General features: G+C 36.4%; 1 protein-coding gene across 1 annotated transcript in view; it reads left to right on the top strand.

The window, feature by feature from the left end:
* The first annotated feature begins 424 nt into the window (after positions 1-424).
* Positions 425-18601, top strand: part of PPP3R1 (protein phosphatase 3 regulatory subunit B, alpha) — a 131629-nt gene continuing 113452 nt past the window's right edge. The window contains exon 1 of the mRNA XM_053712112.1: positions 425-630. Within this exon, the coding sequence (XP_053568087.1) occupies positions 628-630 (3 nt within the window). The 5' untranslated portion in view covers positions 425-627. The remainder of the gene's footprint in view (positions 631-18601) is intronic.

Here is an 18601-nt window from a genome sequence, read left to right as displayed (position 1 = left end):
TACTGTGCGCCCTGGTTTAACACCACCATCCCCCATTCCACTAGCATCACTGAGCTCTTTATGATATATGGAGCGAAACAAAGTGACATGTGGTTATAAGCAACCATTTTTCTTACGGGAAGTGTTTACACTCCTGTCGTTAAAATTTCCAGAAATAGTTTAAAATTCATACATATAGTAAAACATAGGAGCACTTATATGTATGAAAATTCGTAAGTACTTGTTTCTAAAATTCAGAGTACTATTTCTGCTCTTATATATGGGAAAATAAGGTTATTCCATTTAAAAATATTTAATATTGAGCGGATTTACCTTCCCTCAACAAACATGGTAACTGAGTTCCGCAAACGCTAAGCGTTGCGTAAACGTGGATTCGGCGTGTGCATCAGCTCCACCTCTCTGCTTCTGACAGCCGTGAGGCTCCGCCCCTTCCCTCCCCACTGCAGCTACGCTCTCCCACTCTATCAAGGCTGTGGGTCAGTGAAGTGCCGTTCCTATTGCTGTGCTGAAGCCGTGCCCAATATCAGGAAGGAGGGTAGTAGTATACCAGCAACGGCGGTGGGAAGGCGACGGCTCACCCGGAGACCAATTGACGACCAAGGATAGCGAGTACACCGAACAGCAATCATGGTAAGCTGGCGGCCTCTTTCCCTGCGGGTGATTAGCGTCTCCCGGTGTTTCCCAACGCGGGGGCGCATTGCGGGGAACGTGCTCGGGCCCGGGGATTCCACGGGCCCTCCACAGATTCCGCACTGCGCTGGGAAAGCCGCAGGGCACTGCTGTGTACTTGCTACCGTGTGTCTGCCTGGCTGCACTCTTGTTTACACTGGTACACTGCCACGATGCATATGTGGATGTGAATGCCACTTGTATGTGTAAACATATTGTATACATGTATGTACAGCCAATGATACATGTGTATGAAAAATGCCTTTTTGTTTTATGCAGTACATGTAAGATACAATAAGATGTCATCTGATATTTACATATGTGTGTGTGCGTTATATGCTTTATAGATGGTTACCTCTTATTTATTTTAAGCAGCATATGCTTTTGCATGTAGGGATCAAACTCTTTCATAGCTCGTCTTATACATACATTTTTTGTAAATATTTAATGGCTTTGTATGCAGGAGAGCTCTAAACATGCATGTGTGATTACATGGGTACAGCTTTTATAGTAATATTATATGCATAATACATCTTGGCAAATTGTATAGTAGTTTAAAACATTGTGGAGTATGTTGCATACTTGTATATTTTTTACAGTTAATAAATATGCAACTTACAATTAAGGATACAATTTCAGTGTATACTATTACATCTATTATGTTTGTAATGCTTTATGTTCAGCTGTATATGTGACATGTAGGGGATATATATGAGACAAATGTACATCTTTATTGTCAATAATACATATGGGTGCTTCCAGATATGCTTATAGTACATATGTTATGAATTTGAGGCGGTTTGGCTCACATTCTACTAGCAGTATGCCACTTTACAGCAGGATGGTGCAGCTGATCTGCATTGTGGTAGGCTTAGTCTTTGATGTAATATATGGCTTTATAATGCTTACTGGATAGTAATCCATTCCTGTTTGACACACAGTCCCCCAGTGTGTGAGATGGTGAAAGGCTGTGGCTTGATAAAGATAGCTGGTGGTCTGTCAAACACCCATCCCCCTTCTGGATACTTATAGCGAAGGGGTTATACCAAGGAAAGGCCCATTTAATATGAGGAGAGTTATAATTACCATAATCAGGATTCACTAAGATTAACACGTTGACTGACTGCCAGTGGTAAAACCTTTTCTTGCAGCCAAAATGGGAATCCTAATTTTTTATATGTTGAGTGGATTGCACCTATTTCCCAAAATAGTAATTTCCATTGTAGCATAAAATAAATTCCCCACAAAAACCTTGAAAATGTAAAAAGTGTTGATTTCACAATTTCCATTGTAACCTGAATACTAGAAACCCTCCCTTTTCCAGCCTATGTTTTGGTATGGAAATGTAGACTGCTATGAATCTGCAGCCTGCCTGGGATCGGCTTTTGCAGGAGGGTGGTGGGTGCATGCCAAGGAAATCAACGCCCTTTGCAATAAATCTGTGTTTATTCGATGTGCACACTATACAGAAACATTTATTCAGATGTTTTTTTTATTTAATTATTCACTTTACTACTGCATTGAGAATTCGATAGAAGCTTCCAATCAGCAAACCTAGGCTGAATAAATTATGTGTAGCTTTGTAATATAGCTTTATGTCCCAGACACTTTAAATTTGTAACTGTGAGCTGAAATGTTACAGCAAGCACTTTGCAGATGTGTAATGTATCATTGCTGGTCATATACTACTAGACAAATGCAAATTCTGTTTATTTCTTTTGCAGTTTTATTAAATTGGTCCTAATCAGTTCTGGAATTCTAGTATCACAGAATCTTCTGTCTTTTACAAATCTTTTGAGCAAAATTAAATCATCCATAAAGCATATTGGGATTATATATATATATATATATATATATATATATATATATATATATATATATATATATATTCCTAAAACATTCTGAACCAGCATATTGTATTAAATTTAGGAGCTTCCCAGAATATGGAGTTCTTTAGTAGTCAGGGGGTCATTTTAAATTAGGATGTATATAGAAGAATCCATAAAGCTAAGAGTCAGAACTAAAATTTTTGGGAGTCTTGGCTTTCTTGCTCAACAGTATTTGTCAAGCCCTTTTGCTAAATAGTTGTACCTGGCCCTAAATGGTCACAGCAAAGGAGAGCCGATAAACATTCTCAAGAAGCTTCACAAGGGTTGTATGTCTGGAGTATTATCTTTATATATTTTGTACTCCTGTATAGCACTGTGAATTTTTTTTGGCAATTGACACACAACGACAAGACAGGGATAAGCAGACTAAGAATCTTGATTAGCAGTCAACCAAGTGAATGGTACATGTGCACCAGTCAGTGCCTAACTCGGGTCCAAGATGAGCACCAATTTTGCTTTGTTCTCTTGGTATTCTTAGTTGAAAACTTAACCTAGGAGGTTCATATGCTAATTTCTTAGACCTTGAAGCCCACCTCTTTCAGATTGCATTTTAACAGTTTTTCACCACTAGAGGGTGTTAGTTCACGTATTTCATATAGATAACACTGTGCTCGTGCACGAGAAGTTATCTGGGAGCAGGCACTGATTGGCTAGACTGCAAGTCTGTCAAAAGAACTGAAAAAGGGGGCAATTTGCAGAGGCTTAGATACAAGATAATCACAGAGGTTAAAAGTATATTATTATAACTGTTGGTTATGCAAAACTGGGAAATGGGTAATAAAGGGATTATCTATCTTCTAAAACAATAAAAATTCTGGTGTAAACTGTCCCTTTAAGGGGTATTAAACAGTTTTTTGTATGAACAGAGTATATTTCTGCAATTAAGAGCAGTATTAAAAGAAACATTTTGTGAAGCTTTAAACCAATAGTTTTGCGAGTAACAATTTGCAGGTTTGTGTTATCAGGGATATATCTGTTGTAAGGGATTTTATACGTGTTTATCTTCTGGTCTTATTAAAGCCACGTAAAAATGAGCTCCTGCACTAATGTGATCAATGACCCTTCAACATGACTCATAGCTGAACTAGTAGACTGCAGTATGTAATTATGTACTCCATAAATAAAATAAACAGGATATTTATTAAACATTTTTTTTAAAAAAGTGTTTTGGTATTTTTTTCTTAAAGGGACATGAAACCCATTTTATTTTTCATGATTCAGATAGAACATTTGTTTATACAACGTTTCAATTTAATTTGATCAATTTTGCTTAATTTTCTTGGTATTCTTTATTTGAATGAGCATCAATGCACTACTGGGAGCTAGCTGAACACATTGGGAAACAAATAGCAGGAGGCATATTTGTGCAGCCACCAATCAGCGGCTAGCTCTCAACTCCTGAGCTTACCTATGTATGATTTTCAGCAAAAGATACCCAGAGAACAGAGCAAATTAGATAATAGAATTAAATGTTAATGTTTAAAACTGAATGCTCTCTCTGAATCACAAAATAAATTTTGTTTTCATATTCCTTTAACCCCTTCATGCCCTTAGGACGTTCCAATGCCGTCCTAACTGCGCTGGGCTTTAGCGCCGTTAGGATTGCATGGAACGTCTTAGCAGTTTGGCTGTCCTGAGGCCATAGAAGCTTCCTAAATAAGATCGCAGGCTGGAGGTTGTGCTTAGCATCATAGGCATCCCCCCGACCTGATCCCATCATTGAAATCACATGATCGTTCATGCGATCAATTTTTACTTAATTGTTTCCATCAGAAATTTGTTCCGATCTAGACAAGTCCTGACGTGAAAGGGTTAAGTGTTAGCTCAACATGGGCAGCTGTTTACCAATAATAATGTATCATGGCAGTTTAATGTCCCTTCAATTGCTGATCATGCTCTATGCTGTGCAATATAGACTCAATACTTCATTGTTCCTTCAATATTCTTTATTTGCAGTACAGAAATATATTCCACAGTTCTGCCAAGGGTACAATAAATAAATATTATTTACATACAATAAGAGATCAATGTGTGGGCCTTGCTTTTGAGAATTTGCAATATCTGAATTTTCTAACTGTGCAAAGCAACCAGGCCATGGAATCACCAATGCCCATGAACAGATCTAATGGACTGCAGTTTTCTCTACATTAGAAATTCTCTTCCAGTGAGTTGCAGCCCTTGAGTTTTGTCATAGATTTGGGGAAGCAGATGATGTATTAGATGTTTAAAATGGTTAATAATATATTAGTCTACAGAGAATATTTTTCCTTTCTACCGAGTCTGATTTTTAAAGCAAGACTCATTATCTTCAGGCATAGTACCCCAGGACTGGTGTAAAGCTGATGTGGTGCCACTTTTTAAAAAGGGAAGCATTGCTGATCCATGAAGCTATAAATTGGTCTGACATCGATAATGGGGAAGATAATTGAAGGATTATAAAGCGTTTTATTGATAAGTATATTCTTGTAGGCAAATTTATGAGTTCAAATCAGCATGCTTTTATGAAATAGTTAATGTCAAACTAACCTAATTAGATTCTACGAGAGTAAAAATATAGATAAAAGGGAATCATTTGATGTGATATGCTTGTATTTTGCAATGGCGTTTGATACAGTGCCACATGAGAGAATATTGTACAAGATTAAGGGACTGGGAATAGCTGAAAACGTTAGCTCATGGATAAATATCTGGATAAAAGACAGGGAGCAATGAGTGGTAGTAAATAGATCATACTCAGATTGGACAAAGGTAATCGGTGGAGTCCCCCTGGGATCAGTACTGGGCCTGTTAGTTTTAATATTTTTATTATATGACTTGGTAAAGACTTAGAGCAAGGATTGAGTAGCAACATCTCTATTTTTGCAGATAATACAAAGTGGTGTAAGCTCATTAAGTCAGTGAAGAATGACATTGCTTTACAAGGCGATTTTACAAAAATTAGAAGATTGGCCAGGTAAATGGAAAACGAGATTTAACACTGGAAAATTTAAGGATCTGCATTTTAGAAGTAAAAATAAGCAGGCAACCTATTTAAATGGGACTAGGTTTTGCAAAAGAGAGGAGGAAAGGGGTTTGGGAGTACTTATAGATAATAAGCTAAAGATGGGCACGCAATGCAGGGCAGTAGCTTCTAATTATAATTTGATACTTGCTTGTATTAAGAGCCACTGATGCAAGGGCATAATTCTGTCACTATATAAATCCCTCACCTGGAGTATGAAGTGCAATTCTGGGGACCAATCTCAAAAAAGACATTGCATACTTGTGAAACACACATTTTTCTTTTGTGATTCAGATAGAGCATGCAATTTTAAGCAACTTTCTAATTTACTCCTATTAATTTTTCTAAATTCTTAGTATCTTTATTTGAAAAGCAGGAATGTAAGCTTAAGAGTCTGCCCATTTTTTGTTTCAGAACCCTGGGTAGTGCTTGCTGATTTGTGGAAGAATAATTAATAATGGGAGTAAATTATAAAGTTACTGAAAATTGCATGCTCTATCTTAATTATGAAAGCAAAAAATGTCAGTTTTAATATCCCTTTAAGAGCAGAGCCACAATCTAAAAAGGGTAATAGAGAATTAAGCTAAGAGGATAGGTTAGCCAAACTGGATCTGTTTTCTCTAGAAAAAAGGTGCTCGGGACCAGAGAATGATGTACGTCCCATGCTCTGTCTGCCGCCTGCCCTGTATTGTACAGCCTGCAACACGGGGAGAAAGGGGGGCGGGAGCTGAGCTTCCTGGAGGCCACCCACACAAGATATGAGCTGAGACTCCTGCGCTCTACACTTGGATTGCAATTTGTATTACAAACCTATTTATAAACTTGTATTATTTATTTATATCTATCTATCTATAGATTTGTAGACAAAGTGCACTCCAAACGTTGTAATAATCAGCCTTGGGGGCAACCAACAATTTGTATAGCGATGTTTTATCCATCACAGAGGACGTGCAATCTGCTGCTTTCTCCAATTACCTGGGTCTGTATTGCCTTAAGTTAGCCGATGTCGGCTGGATTGTTACTGGTTGCCATGCCAACTGAGTTGGATATACTTGCTCGCAACATATTATTGTATTTCCCTTCACTGCCCAATGTTTGTCAGGGATGGTAGTGTCCACGGCTCTTTCCCCGTTATGATAGTCATGGCACTTTGGTTGCCACGATTTGCTGTTATACAGCTATATTTCGATCTTTGCTGATTTTGTTTATAGTTGCCCTGACGGACAGATTGGCCCGTGTATCCTACTTGGTCACCATTTAAATATAATGTCGGGTGCTACCGCATAATATTTAGCCAGCATTACGGCATATTATATATTAGGTCTTGTTGCACATATTTATATTTATTCATTTATCCATCTGTCCCGCTGGTATTTTTTGGCTTCCCTGTCACTATGGTTACCTAACCAGGAATGATTACATAGCGGCACATCGGTTTATTATACCTTGTTATTTATTGTTTATCTTTTTCAGGTATGCCTGTTATTTTGCTTTTTGGCCTTTTCGCATTGATTTGGAAGTGTTTGTTTTTATAACATTATTATTTTGTCAGCCGATTATCACGCTGACACGGCTGTCTACTTCTCCCCTGGGGGGCGTGGTAAACGTGTAGAATGTGCACGTAACGGCTGTTGGGTATTTAAGTTTTGGTGGTGGGAAATGCAATTTTTGTTTTTCTGTTTGTCTGAGGACGAGCTAGTTTGGCTCAAACGTTCACAAATAAAGTGGATTTACAAGTAAGTCCTTAGGAGTGTTTATAAAAAAAGACATATGTCCGCAAAAAAGACATATGTGCTGCTGTCAAACATATGACCTGTTTGTTACTACAGCTGCTATGACTTGATAAGGGATGGGTACTAGGTCCTTAGCAATTATCCCCAAATAGCTGAATAGGAGACAAGACCCTTTAGCTATACATTATATATTTTGCAAAAGGTAAAATACCCCCTACCGGAACTAGCCTTAATACCCTGCCTCTCTACACTTGAGACGATCTCCCTCCAATGCTACACTATGTGATTTAGTGTCTTACTGCAGCATGGCTACATAGTATCATCTGACTAACTCGCTCACACCACTCTAATAACCTTGGTGGGGCTTGAAGTTGTGGAACGCACCATGGTTTCTATGGCTACAAACATAATCGAAACACGGGTGACGTCAGCCGCATATGCTAATTAGCCATGCGGTTGGAAGATTCACACTACAGACGCCAGAGCGCTCTGCTCAGCGCCTCTGGGTTTCACAGCTTGGAGCTTGACAGCAGCACATATGTCTTTTTTGCGGACCACAATTAACAATCCGGACTGGAGACATGGGCATCCTAACATAAGGTATGACTCCTTACTTTGTTGACAGCTAATATTAACAAAGATGTGATAGACTTGATAAGATGCGGTTGCAAAAACAGTGGCATAGATGCTCCATTACTGTACAACGCTGACTCTAACAATATGTGATTAAGGGACTGTGATATAAACCACAACTATGGACGTTAACGGATTCATATTATAAACCAGGTAGCTAGATAGAGGAGATAAGCTATGATGACTTGTTTTTTCTATACTAAGTGTGACTGTATAACATGCATCTCGTGCTTGAATACTGTTAACCCATTGCAGCCTGATATTTTAAACGTTGTTCTACATGGATATACATTGCTATAATGGTATGTTTATATATCTGTTCAATATATTTCATTATGTTAGTAGTATGGCAATATTGTTTGGTAGAGGGGCCATCACCATGACAACCACGGTTTTGGCGCAATTAACACACATGTTGTTAGATGGGTGGGGCTTAATGTGTATATAAGGCACTATGTTCACTTGCATATTTGTTCTGGTCTGAGGAAGGAGTCTGTGGACTCCGAAACGTTACCACAATAAAATAAGTTTTTATGCTAAAACCCAGTGAGTGCAGTCCTATTTGAAAATACTGTGAATACTACTGACCTGGCACATGGAGGATATATATATAATTTTTTTTTTATTATTATTATTTTTAAATAGCTCCTTTTAATTCAAATAGTTGCTTTTTCCTTTTGAGGCTACTACCTATAAAAAAAAAAATTACATTTTTAAACATATGACTTTCATTAATTGTGAAGTACGGGTATTCCCAGCAGATAAGTCTTAAAGTATAAATAATAAACATGTTAAAACATGTCTAAATAAAATTGGCCTTGGTACTCCAACTTGTTTAGTATATTTATTCCATTACTTCATATTGTTTGCTCCACCTGCACCTCTCTTTTTGTTTCATTTTTATTTCAAGCATCACTGGATGCTAAGTTCTCATTCACAAGATATGAATAGCTGAGCTATACTTGCTAGTTGAGACTAGAAACCTATAAGCAGGGTCTGGCAACAAACTGGTACAAACAACAAATGGGGTATAAAAACCATAATATTAAAGGTCCATAAACGTGCATTTCAAATTAGAGTAGAATTGTTAGCAAAAATAGTTTTTAATTTTTTTTTGTGTGTACTTAACCCATAGCCAATGTGGTTGGAGTGTGAATTCTGTGCATACTCCTAATGCCTCCAGTCATCTATTTTTCATGGCAACTTATAAAAGAAACTTTTTTGCATTTCTTTAATGTGAAACTTCCTTTGAAAAAATTACATTTTATCATTATGGTTTGCTCATGCATGAAAAAGGAACAACATTAATGCACACATAAGTTTTTCAGTTCCGGTTCCTCATAACTTTTATATTGATTTTCAAGTGATTATAAATTTAAACAGATGATATGATTTTAGTATGCAACATTTTGGAAGTTAGAATAACCTGATATAATTAATGTCAGGACTGTGCTTTGTTTCAGGTGTAGTGTTAAAATAAGTCTTATTGTCTCAATATCTAAATTTTATATACAAATCGCAAGGTATTTACTGTCCCTTTAAAGCAGTGCTTTCCAAACTGTGTGTCGGGACACACTAGTGTGTCGGCAGCAGTGTGTAGGTGTGTCCCTGCTTCAGCACAATTTTTTTTACATTTTAATTTTTTTTAATGTTTTTTTTTTTTTTTTTGGTTTCTGACTTTCCGCCTGCCTGCTACGCATATCACATGGTTGACATGTGATTGATACCTAGGGGGTCACAGATCATCTTAACCTATTGTCGCAGCTCAATGGGAACTGAAACTATTCCCATTGGTGGCTTTGGGGGCACATTGGCACCTGACTGCACATGTAGTCTCCTCAATCGGCTCGTGGCTGCATGTGTAGTCAGTGAGTGGGACAGCAGTGCGTTTGCAGCGTGGGCAGTAGTCAATCGGACTCGCCGAGCTCTGAGGGCGGCAGCTTAAACGCTGAGCTGAAGTCAGTGGGGTTTTTTTGCAGCTAGCTCCCAGTAGTGCATTGCTGTTCCTGCTCTTGATATATGGATAGGAAGGGGAAGCTTAAAAATGCGAGTGTCTAATATCCCACCAAATTTTCAGAAACTGTGTTCATCCCATCAACCTCATACATCCCATTAAAATAGTAAGTAACTATTGGTGTTATTAAACTTTTTTTTTTAATTCTTACACATACATACTGTTACTTGTAAATACATTTCGTTATTATATCATTTATGTATGTGTCCGTATCTCTTAAAACAAGTTAGTTTAACCTCCTGTTTGCTAGTACAACTGAATCACTGTGTCGCGAAATGATGTAGGTCTAAAAAGTGTGTCACCGACATGAAAAGTTTGGAAAGCTCTGCTTTAAAGGGACACTGAAGTCAAAATTAAACTTTTATGATTCAGATAGAGCAGCAATTTTAAACAACTTTCCAATTTACTTCCATTAACAAAATGTGCACAGTCTTTTTATATTTACACTTTTTGAGTCACCAGCTCCTACTGAGCATGTGCAAGAATTCACAGAATATACATATATGCATTTGTGATTGGTTGATGGCTGTCACATGGTACAGGAGGAGTGGTAAAAGACATAACTTTGAAATTTGTCAGAAACAAATGTACTACTCACTTTAAGTTCAGACTAAGTGCTATTGCATTGTCTTTTTATCATGCATTTGTTGAATATGCAAATCTATTGTATTTACTGGTCCTTTAATGCTGGTGAGGCAATCGGGAATTGCAGTCACATGTGCCTTTTTAACTTGACACTTCAGTAACTGAAAAACCAGACACATGCCAATGAGATTGGTATGAAGGTCACTACACTGTTTACTTATTTTTTTTTTTTTAAATTGTACATTTGTAACCAACCTAGTAAAATACCCATTTTACAAAAAATCTCTGGAGAGCCTTGAAATATAAATACTCATTCCCTTTACAAAAGTAGAACGTTGAGATGTTCTAGCATTTTTTTGCAATGAAAACTTGAATACAACTTATTGCTAATGTAACTTTTTATATATATATTATTTTAGACAAAGTGAGCCATGCGTTCACCTCTCATTAAGTTTGCCTGCAGGCATGTGGGCATACATTACTATAATTGGAGGTGATTCCACAGTTCAGGTATTCAGCAGTCTTGTTCATACTTGAAGATGAACATATTTTACCACTGTTTAGACACACATAGTAACATAACATAGTAGATGCGGTTGAAAAAAGACCAAAGTCCATCAAGTTCAACCTATACAAATCTAATATACTTAAAAAAAAAAAAGCTCCATTTGAGCTTAAATTAATGCCACTGAAAGGTGACCCATTTAATACAAGCAATCCTATCAATGAATTTTGTTTCTAGCCAGAAATGTATCCAAACAATTTTTAAATGTATCTAGAGTATTGGCATTCATTGCCTCCTTTGGTAATCAGTTCCACAATTTTATTGCTCTTACAGTAAAAAAACGTTTCCATTGCCGGAGATGAAATCTCCTTTCCTCCAACCTTAAATTGTGACCTCTTGTCACAAACAATTTTCTTTAAATAAACAGAGCTTCTGCCATCTCTGTATATGGCCTTTGAATATTTTTATATAAAGTAATCATGTCACTTCTCAAGCACCTTTTTTTCTAGAGAAAACAGACAACAGTTTGGCTTGCCTCTCCTCATAGCTTAAATTCTCCATTCTCCTTATTAGCTTTGTGAGCGCTTCTCTGAACTTTTTTTAGTTCTGCAATATCGTTTGCAATTGGTCCCCAGAACTGCACTCCATACTCAAGTTTAGGTCTTACCAGGGATTTATATAGTGACAAAATTATATTTCCTCCATCTTTTAATACATGCTAGTATCTTATTAGCCTTTGTAGCCGCTGCCCTGCATTGTGCACCCATCTTTAGCTTATCTATTACTACTCCCAAATCCATTTCCTCCTCTGTTTGGCTGCGTTTTTACTTCCAAAATGTAGAACCTTGCATTTTCTCATATTAAAGGGACAGTCAAGTCCAAAAAAACCTTTAATTTTTCAAATAGGGCATGTAATTTTAAACAACTTTCCAATTTACTTTTATCAACAATTTTGCTTTGTTCTCTTGGTATTCTATTTGAAAGCAAACCTAGGAAGGCGCATATGATAATTTATAAGCCCTTGAAGGCCGCCTCTATTTTATTTACTTTTCACAGCAGGGGAGAGCAAGCTCATGTAGGCCATATAGATAGCATTGTGATCACGCCCGTGGCTAGTGGCAGACACTGCACTAATTGGCTAAAATGCAAGTCAATAGATAATAACAAGTTAGTCACAGAAGTAAAAAGTCTATTAATATAACGGTGTTGGTTTTGCAAAACTGGGGAATGGGTATTAAAGGGATTATCTATCTTTTTAAACCACACAAATTCTGGTGTTGACTGTCCCTTTAAATCTCATTTACCTGAAGAAAAATAAAGTTGCTATTTAACCCTTGCTCCAAGTCATTAATAAAAAGAACAGGGCCCAGTACTGATCCCTGGGGGACTCCACTGAATACCTTTGTCAAATCTGAGTATGATCCATTCACTACCACTCATTGCTCCCTTTCTTTTATCCAGTTATTTATTCATGAGCTAACATTTTCAGCTATTCCCAGTCCCTTAATGTTGTGCATTAATCTCTTGTGTAGCACTATAACAAACGCCTTTGCAAAATCTAAGTATATGACATCAATTGATTCCCCTTTATCTATATTTTTACTTCCTTCCTCATAGAATCTAATTAGATTACTTTGACATGATCTATTTCTCATAAAACCATGCTGATTTGAACTCATAATCATGTTTACACAAAAATATGCTAATTAATATAATCCTTTATAATCCCTTCAAATATCTTCCCCACTACTGATGTCAGACTATAACTGGTCTATAGCTTCCTGGATCATCCCTGCTTCCCTTTTTGTAAAGTGGCATCACATCAGCTTGACGCCAAATCTGGGATACTATGCCTGAGGATAATGAGTCTTGAAATTGTAAGAGTAGAGGTTTGTCCTAACAGTGCTAACTTCCCATAACACCCTTGGGTGTATTCCATCTGGGCCTGGAGTTTTATTTACCTTAATATCATCCAGTTTTTCCTGATATCCTCTAGACATAACCCAGTTAATACACACACACATATATAATGTATATGCACAATGGGCAATGTTGGGTATATATGTATATAGGACACACACATAATAAAAAAAAAAAAATTATATATATATATCTCTATCTATCTATCTATCTATCCAAGGAAAGGATTATGCAGACAACGGTCAATGTAGGTTAAAACTTCATCTTTATTGTGCAATACATAAAAGCATTCCAGGGGTCAGCACTGGCACAAAACAACAAGAAAGTCCGCTAACATGTTTCGGCCCTCAGGCCGTAATCATAGCTAAAGGACTATGCACCTGTGTTTCTTAAAAAGCAACAGGATCTCACTGATTGGTTAAAATAAAGAGCATGTTGTGTGGAGGTTAACCCTATGGAAACCTATATTAATTTACATATATATGTACATTGCCCATCTAAGTATCTGAGCAGTTGAGTACTAAATAAATGGCATTAACTGCAGGATATAAATACATTATTTACACTGGGGAAAAATAGATTCAATATGAACTTAATCAAAAATCCTAATAATAGAGCATATAAACAGTGTTCAATATTGATGCATATATAAATTTAAATGCAATAAATGATCCACAACAACCATAGTACATTGCAATCCCTTATATAATTTCATAATATCATAAGTTTGTCATCAACATAATTAATCTCACCAGCATACAATTTATGTCATGTAAAAATATACAGCTTAAACACCAGATATTACGAATTTTACAAATCTAAAATATCAGCATATGGAATACTTGAACAATGTAACATCATTTGCTACAGAAAAAAGTTGTAAAGAGAACAAAAGAGAGAGTCAATACCATATATGGTGATAATAATATATAGTATATAGTAACTGAAGTGCTGAAGACTTTAAGGTGTCAGCAAAAAAGGGGACGTTGGAAAGATGTTTAACCATCAATAGGACTTTATAGTAGACCTGGGTTGAAACTACTTAATGACCTACATTAACGGGCATAAGGAGTAACAGTACAGGGAATTAAAGGCACATGGTTATATTATATTTGCACCCTTGATAATACATACTATACAGATCAGGGAACCAGGGGCACATAGTAGCAATATGTTTATACCCTAAATAATGCACACTATACATATAATCACAACAAAGTGGTTTGCAGAGTATAAGTAGCAAAAGTGGGACATGGGAAAGATATTAATCATTATTATTAAGACTTAATGGTACACCTAGATAGAAACCAGTTAATCTATATTAACCAGCATAAAAGGTTACGGTAAAGAACACCAAGGGCGCATAGTAATAATATAGTATAGTATAGTATATTTGCACCCAAAATGGTGCACATTAAGCAAATAGAAGCACTGGGACGCAAAATAATAGTATATTAGCACCCTAAATACTATGCACCCAATAACAACATGATAGATTGCAATAAAGGGAGAGGGCAAATGAGTACAGGCCACCACACAAGAGGGGAAAGACACTACTCCCAATAATTAATCAGGTCATATTCTGAATTTAGACCCATGGGTACACGTGTTTGCAATTTGAAAATCCAAAACATTTCCCTCTTCTGTAGTAGCCTATCTCTATCGCCCCCTCTAGGTGGACAAAATACTCTCTCAATGGCCTGCCACCTTAGTGTTTCCACACTTTTCTTGTGACATTTCGCGAAATGTTGCACCAAAGGTGTTGAAGCAACACCTGCCTGAATTGTGGATAGATGATTCCGAATGCGCACTTTTACCTCAGTAGTCGTGAGCCCAACGTATTGTAAATGGCACATAGTGCAACTTAGAACATAGACTACATATGTTGAGGTACATTTAAGGCACGATTGTATGGAATAAACCTCTCCAGTGACTTCTGATCTGACGCTATCTGATTGTAATACGTATTCACACACCCTACATTTATTCAGGCACTTAAAGATGCCTTTATGAGTCAGCCAGGAGCTTTGTCCTTGGTCGGTCTTAGGTAAAACAGAAGGAGATAATAAATTACCAAGTGTGGTTGTCTTTCTATAGGAACAACGTAAACCTTGTGCAATACAATGCTCAAGTTTATCGTGTGTATATATAATATAATATAATACGATACGCACAATTGTGCAGTTAGGTAGGTATATAGGGCGAACACACAAACATATACGATACGCACAATTGTGCAGTTAGGTAGGTATATAGGGCGAACACACAAACATATACGATACGCACAATTGTGCAGTTAGGTATATAGGGCGAACACACAAACATATACGATACGCACAATTGTGCAGTTAGGTATATAGGGCGAACACACAAACATATACATATTTAGATGCCAGCCCATTTTTGGTGAACAATCAATATCAATAAAAAAGTGCTGTCTAGAGTACTGAACCAAAAAAAACTTGGATGCCTTCTTTTTAAAATAAAGAAAGCAAGAGAACGAAGAAAATGTGATAATAGGAGTAAATTAGAAAGTTGCTTCAAATTGCATGGTCTATCTGAAATTTTGAGCCCTGAAATAAATAAATAATAAAAAATATATATATATATATATATATATATATATATATATATATATATATATATATATATTCATAATTTATGTAAGAATTTACCTGATAAATTTAATTTCTTTCATAGTGGCAAAAAGTCCTTGAGCTAGTGGTGACGTATGGGATATACATTCCTACCTGGAGGGGGCAAAGTTTCCCAAACCTCAAAATGCCTATAAATGCACCTCCCACCACACTCATACTTCAGTTTAACGTATAGCCAAGAAGTGAGGTGCGATAAGCATACAACAAAGAGGAACTGGAAAAAATTAATGTGCTTTATACAAAAAAGTCAAAACCACAAAAATAGGGTGGGTCTCATGGACTCTTGCCACTATGAAATAAATTAATTTATCAGGTAAGTTCTTTCATAAATTATGTTTTCTTTCATGTAAGTGGCACGAGTCTATGAGCTAGTGAAGTATGGGATATAATACCCACGATGTGGAAGTCCACGAGTCACTAGAGAGGTAGGGTTAAAAAAAAAAAATATATGTAAATCTGCGCTTAGGAATGTATAGCTGGGGGATAGGTGATGTACCTGCATACAAATATACTTTTTAAATATTGCTAAATGTGTAAATACAATATATTATATAAATACAATATATAGATGCAGTATATAGGTTTTAACAGCTTATCAATATATACACAGATAAGTCTGTGAATAGTTTCACTAGGATACAGACCCAGTCCAGCACATTGGTTTTTGAAAATAGTAGGCTGTACACAGCAAGGTCAGATTGTAATGGCTCGTGTGACAGTTCCCAAGTGCCTTTTATCTCTTCTGCTTCATCCGGTGATGAGTGTCCTCTTAAGAAAGCGAATCCTCCCCAAGGGATTTCTGAAAGAGGGAGGTTGGGACAAGCGCACAAGAAAGCACACCTAGTGAAGCCTGTTTACAATAAAAAATTTCACAGCACAAGTATAATTAACCACTCACGTGATTTAACCTCATCCAGTATGAGGTATAGATAAGACACTTTTGTTATAGTTTGTGTCTCCTTTATAACAAGATACCGGTCTAGCATATATATATATTTATCGTTCTCTCCAATAGAGGCCAAGCCTGAAGAGCTCTGAAAATAGCACAGAGTTCTAAAATATTGATTAGTAACCTTGCCCCCTGAGGTTCCCAAACCCCTTGTGCCGTCAAAAGACACCCCCCAGACAGCTCCCCAACCTGTAAGACTTGCATCTGTTGTGATTACAGTCCAGGAAGGACAAACAAAGGAGGCCCCTTGAATAATAAGGTAAGATAATGATAGCAATCTAGATTTAGACACCATATCTGCATTCTATGATTTAAGCCATAAAGCTCTTCTATATAGAATAGTTAAATACATAGATTTAATATTAATCTTAATATCAAATATAGCATCACAAATGAAATGATTAGCATGTTGAAGTGAAACAACAATGTTGGACAAATCCGGATCCAATAGCTGCTCTGCTAAATAGTCCAACCAAAAAGTTGAAGCAGCAGCAACATCTGCTATAGAAATAGCAGGTCTAAGAATATAGCCAGTATGTAAATATACCTTCCTAAGATAAGATTCAGCCTTCCTATATAAGGGATCTTTAAAAGAAGTACCATATTCCATAGGAATATTATTATGCTTGGCAAGAGTAGAAATAGCGCCATCAACTTTAGGAAATTTCTCCCAAAGCTCTAAATTAGACACAGGTAAAGGATACATTTTTTTTTAAACCTAGAAGAAGGGATTAAAAGTAGTACCAGGCTTAGACCATTCCTTAGTAATCATATTAGAGAGAGCATCTGGAATTGGAATCACTTCAGGAGTAACCTCAGAAGTTTTAAAAAACAGAATTCAAATGTTTGCTATTCTTATCAAGAGGACTAGATTCCTCAGTACCCAAAGTAAACAATACTTCCTTTAACAAAGAACGCTTATATTCCATCTTAAAAAGAAAAGATAATTTATCAATTTCAGAGTCTGAAGTAGGATCCTCTGACCCTGAGAAATCCTCATCAGCAGACAATGCTTCAGTATTCTGTTGATCAATACAAACTTCATCAGATTTATGAGAAGTAGTAAGAGACCTTTTACTTTTATTTGAAGGCGGGATAGCAGTCATAGCCTTCTCTATGGCTGCAGCAATATAATCTTTTATATCTACAGGAATATCATGTTCATTTGACTGTGAAGGTTTAACAGTAAATGTATTTGTACCTATAGAAACTTTATCAGCATGAAATAATTTCTCATAACAAGTGCCACATACTTGAGCTGATGAAGGAAGATTAGCCAATTTACAACATACACGCTTAGCTTTGGTAGATTTGTTTTCAGGCAACTTGGTTCCTACAGTAATATCAGAAAAAGTAAAGAAAAAATAGCATTTAAACAAAATATCCAATTTCCACAAAATAGCAGTTTCAGGAATGGGAAAAAATGCTTATATGAAAAAAAAAAAGCAAATAACATAGGCCTCTGTATGTAACAAATGAAAGCGGAGAGCAAAAGAGGGAGAGACTTAATATAAAATTTTTGGCGCCAAAAATTACGTTAACAAAGATGACGCAAATGCTGAGAAAAAAACGTTTTGTGCCAAGGTTTAACAAGGAATAACACAATTTGTGTCACAACAAACGCAACCTTCACGCCAAAAACATTTGTGCCAAAAATAAACACAATAAACATAAGTATTTTGCGCCATCGCGGGCCTAATTTGACTGCGAAAATTTGAAAAACAAGACCAAAGTTACAACTAGCTGAAACCTCAGGTAAGTAAAAAATATACTAAATTTCTCCCAAACATAATTTTCCATGCTGAAACTGTTAGATTGCAAAAAGGGAATTAAACAAACATAGACCTGACTCATGGCCAATATATGCTTTATATATTTAAAACTTTAAAATTATAAAGTGCAAAACATAGCTGAGAGTGTCTTAAAAAGATATATACTTACCTGAAGACACCTATCCACATATAGCACACAGCCAAACCAGTACTGAAACATATCAGCAGAGGTAATGGTAGAGGAGTATGTCGGTCTGTAAAGGTAGGTGGCAGA

The sequence above is a fragment of the Bombina bombina genome, chromosome 4, assembly GCF_027579735.1.
Source record: "Bombina bombina isolate aBomBom1 chromosome 4, aBomBom1.pri, whole genome shotgun sequence".
NCBI classification, from domain to species: Eukaryota; Metazoa; Chordata; class Amphibia; order Anura; family Bombinatoridae; genus Bombina; species Bombina bombina.
This window is presented reverse-complemented; position numbering and strand designations above follow the sequence as displayed.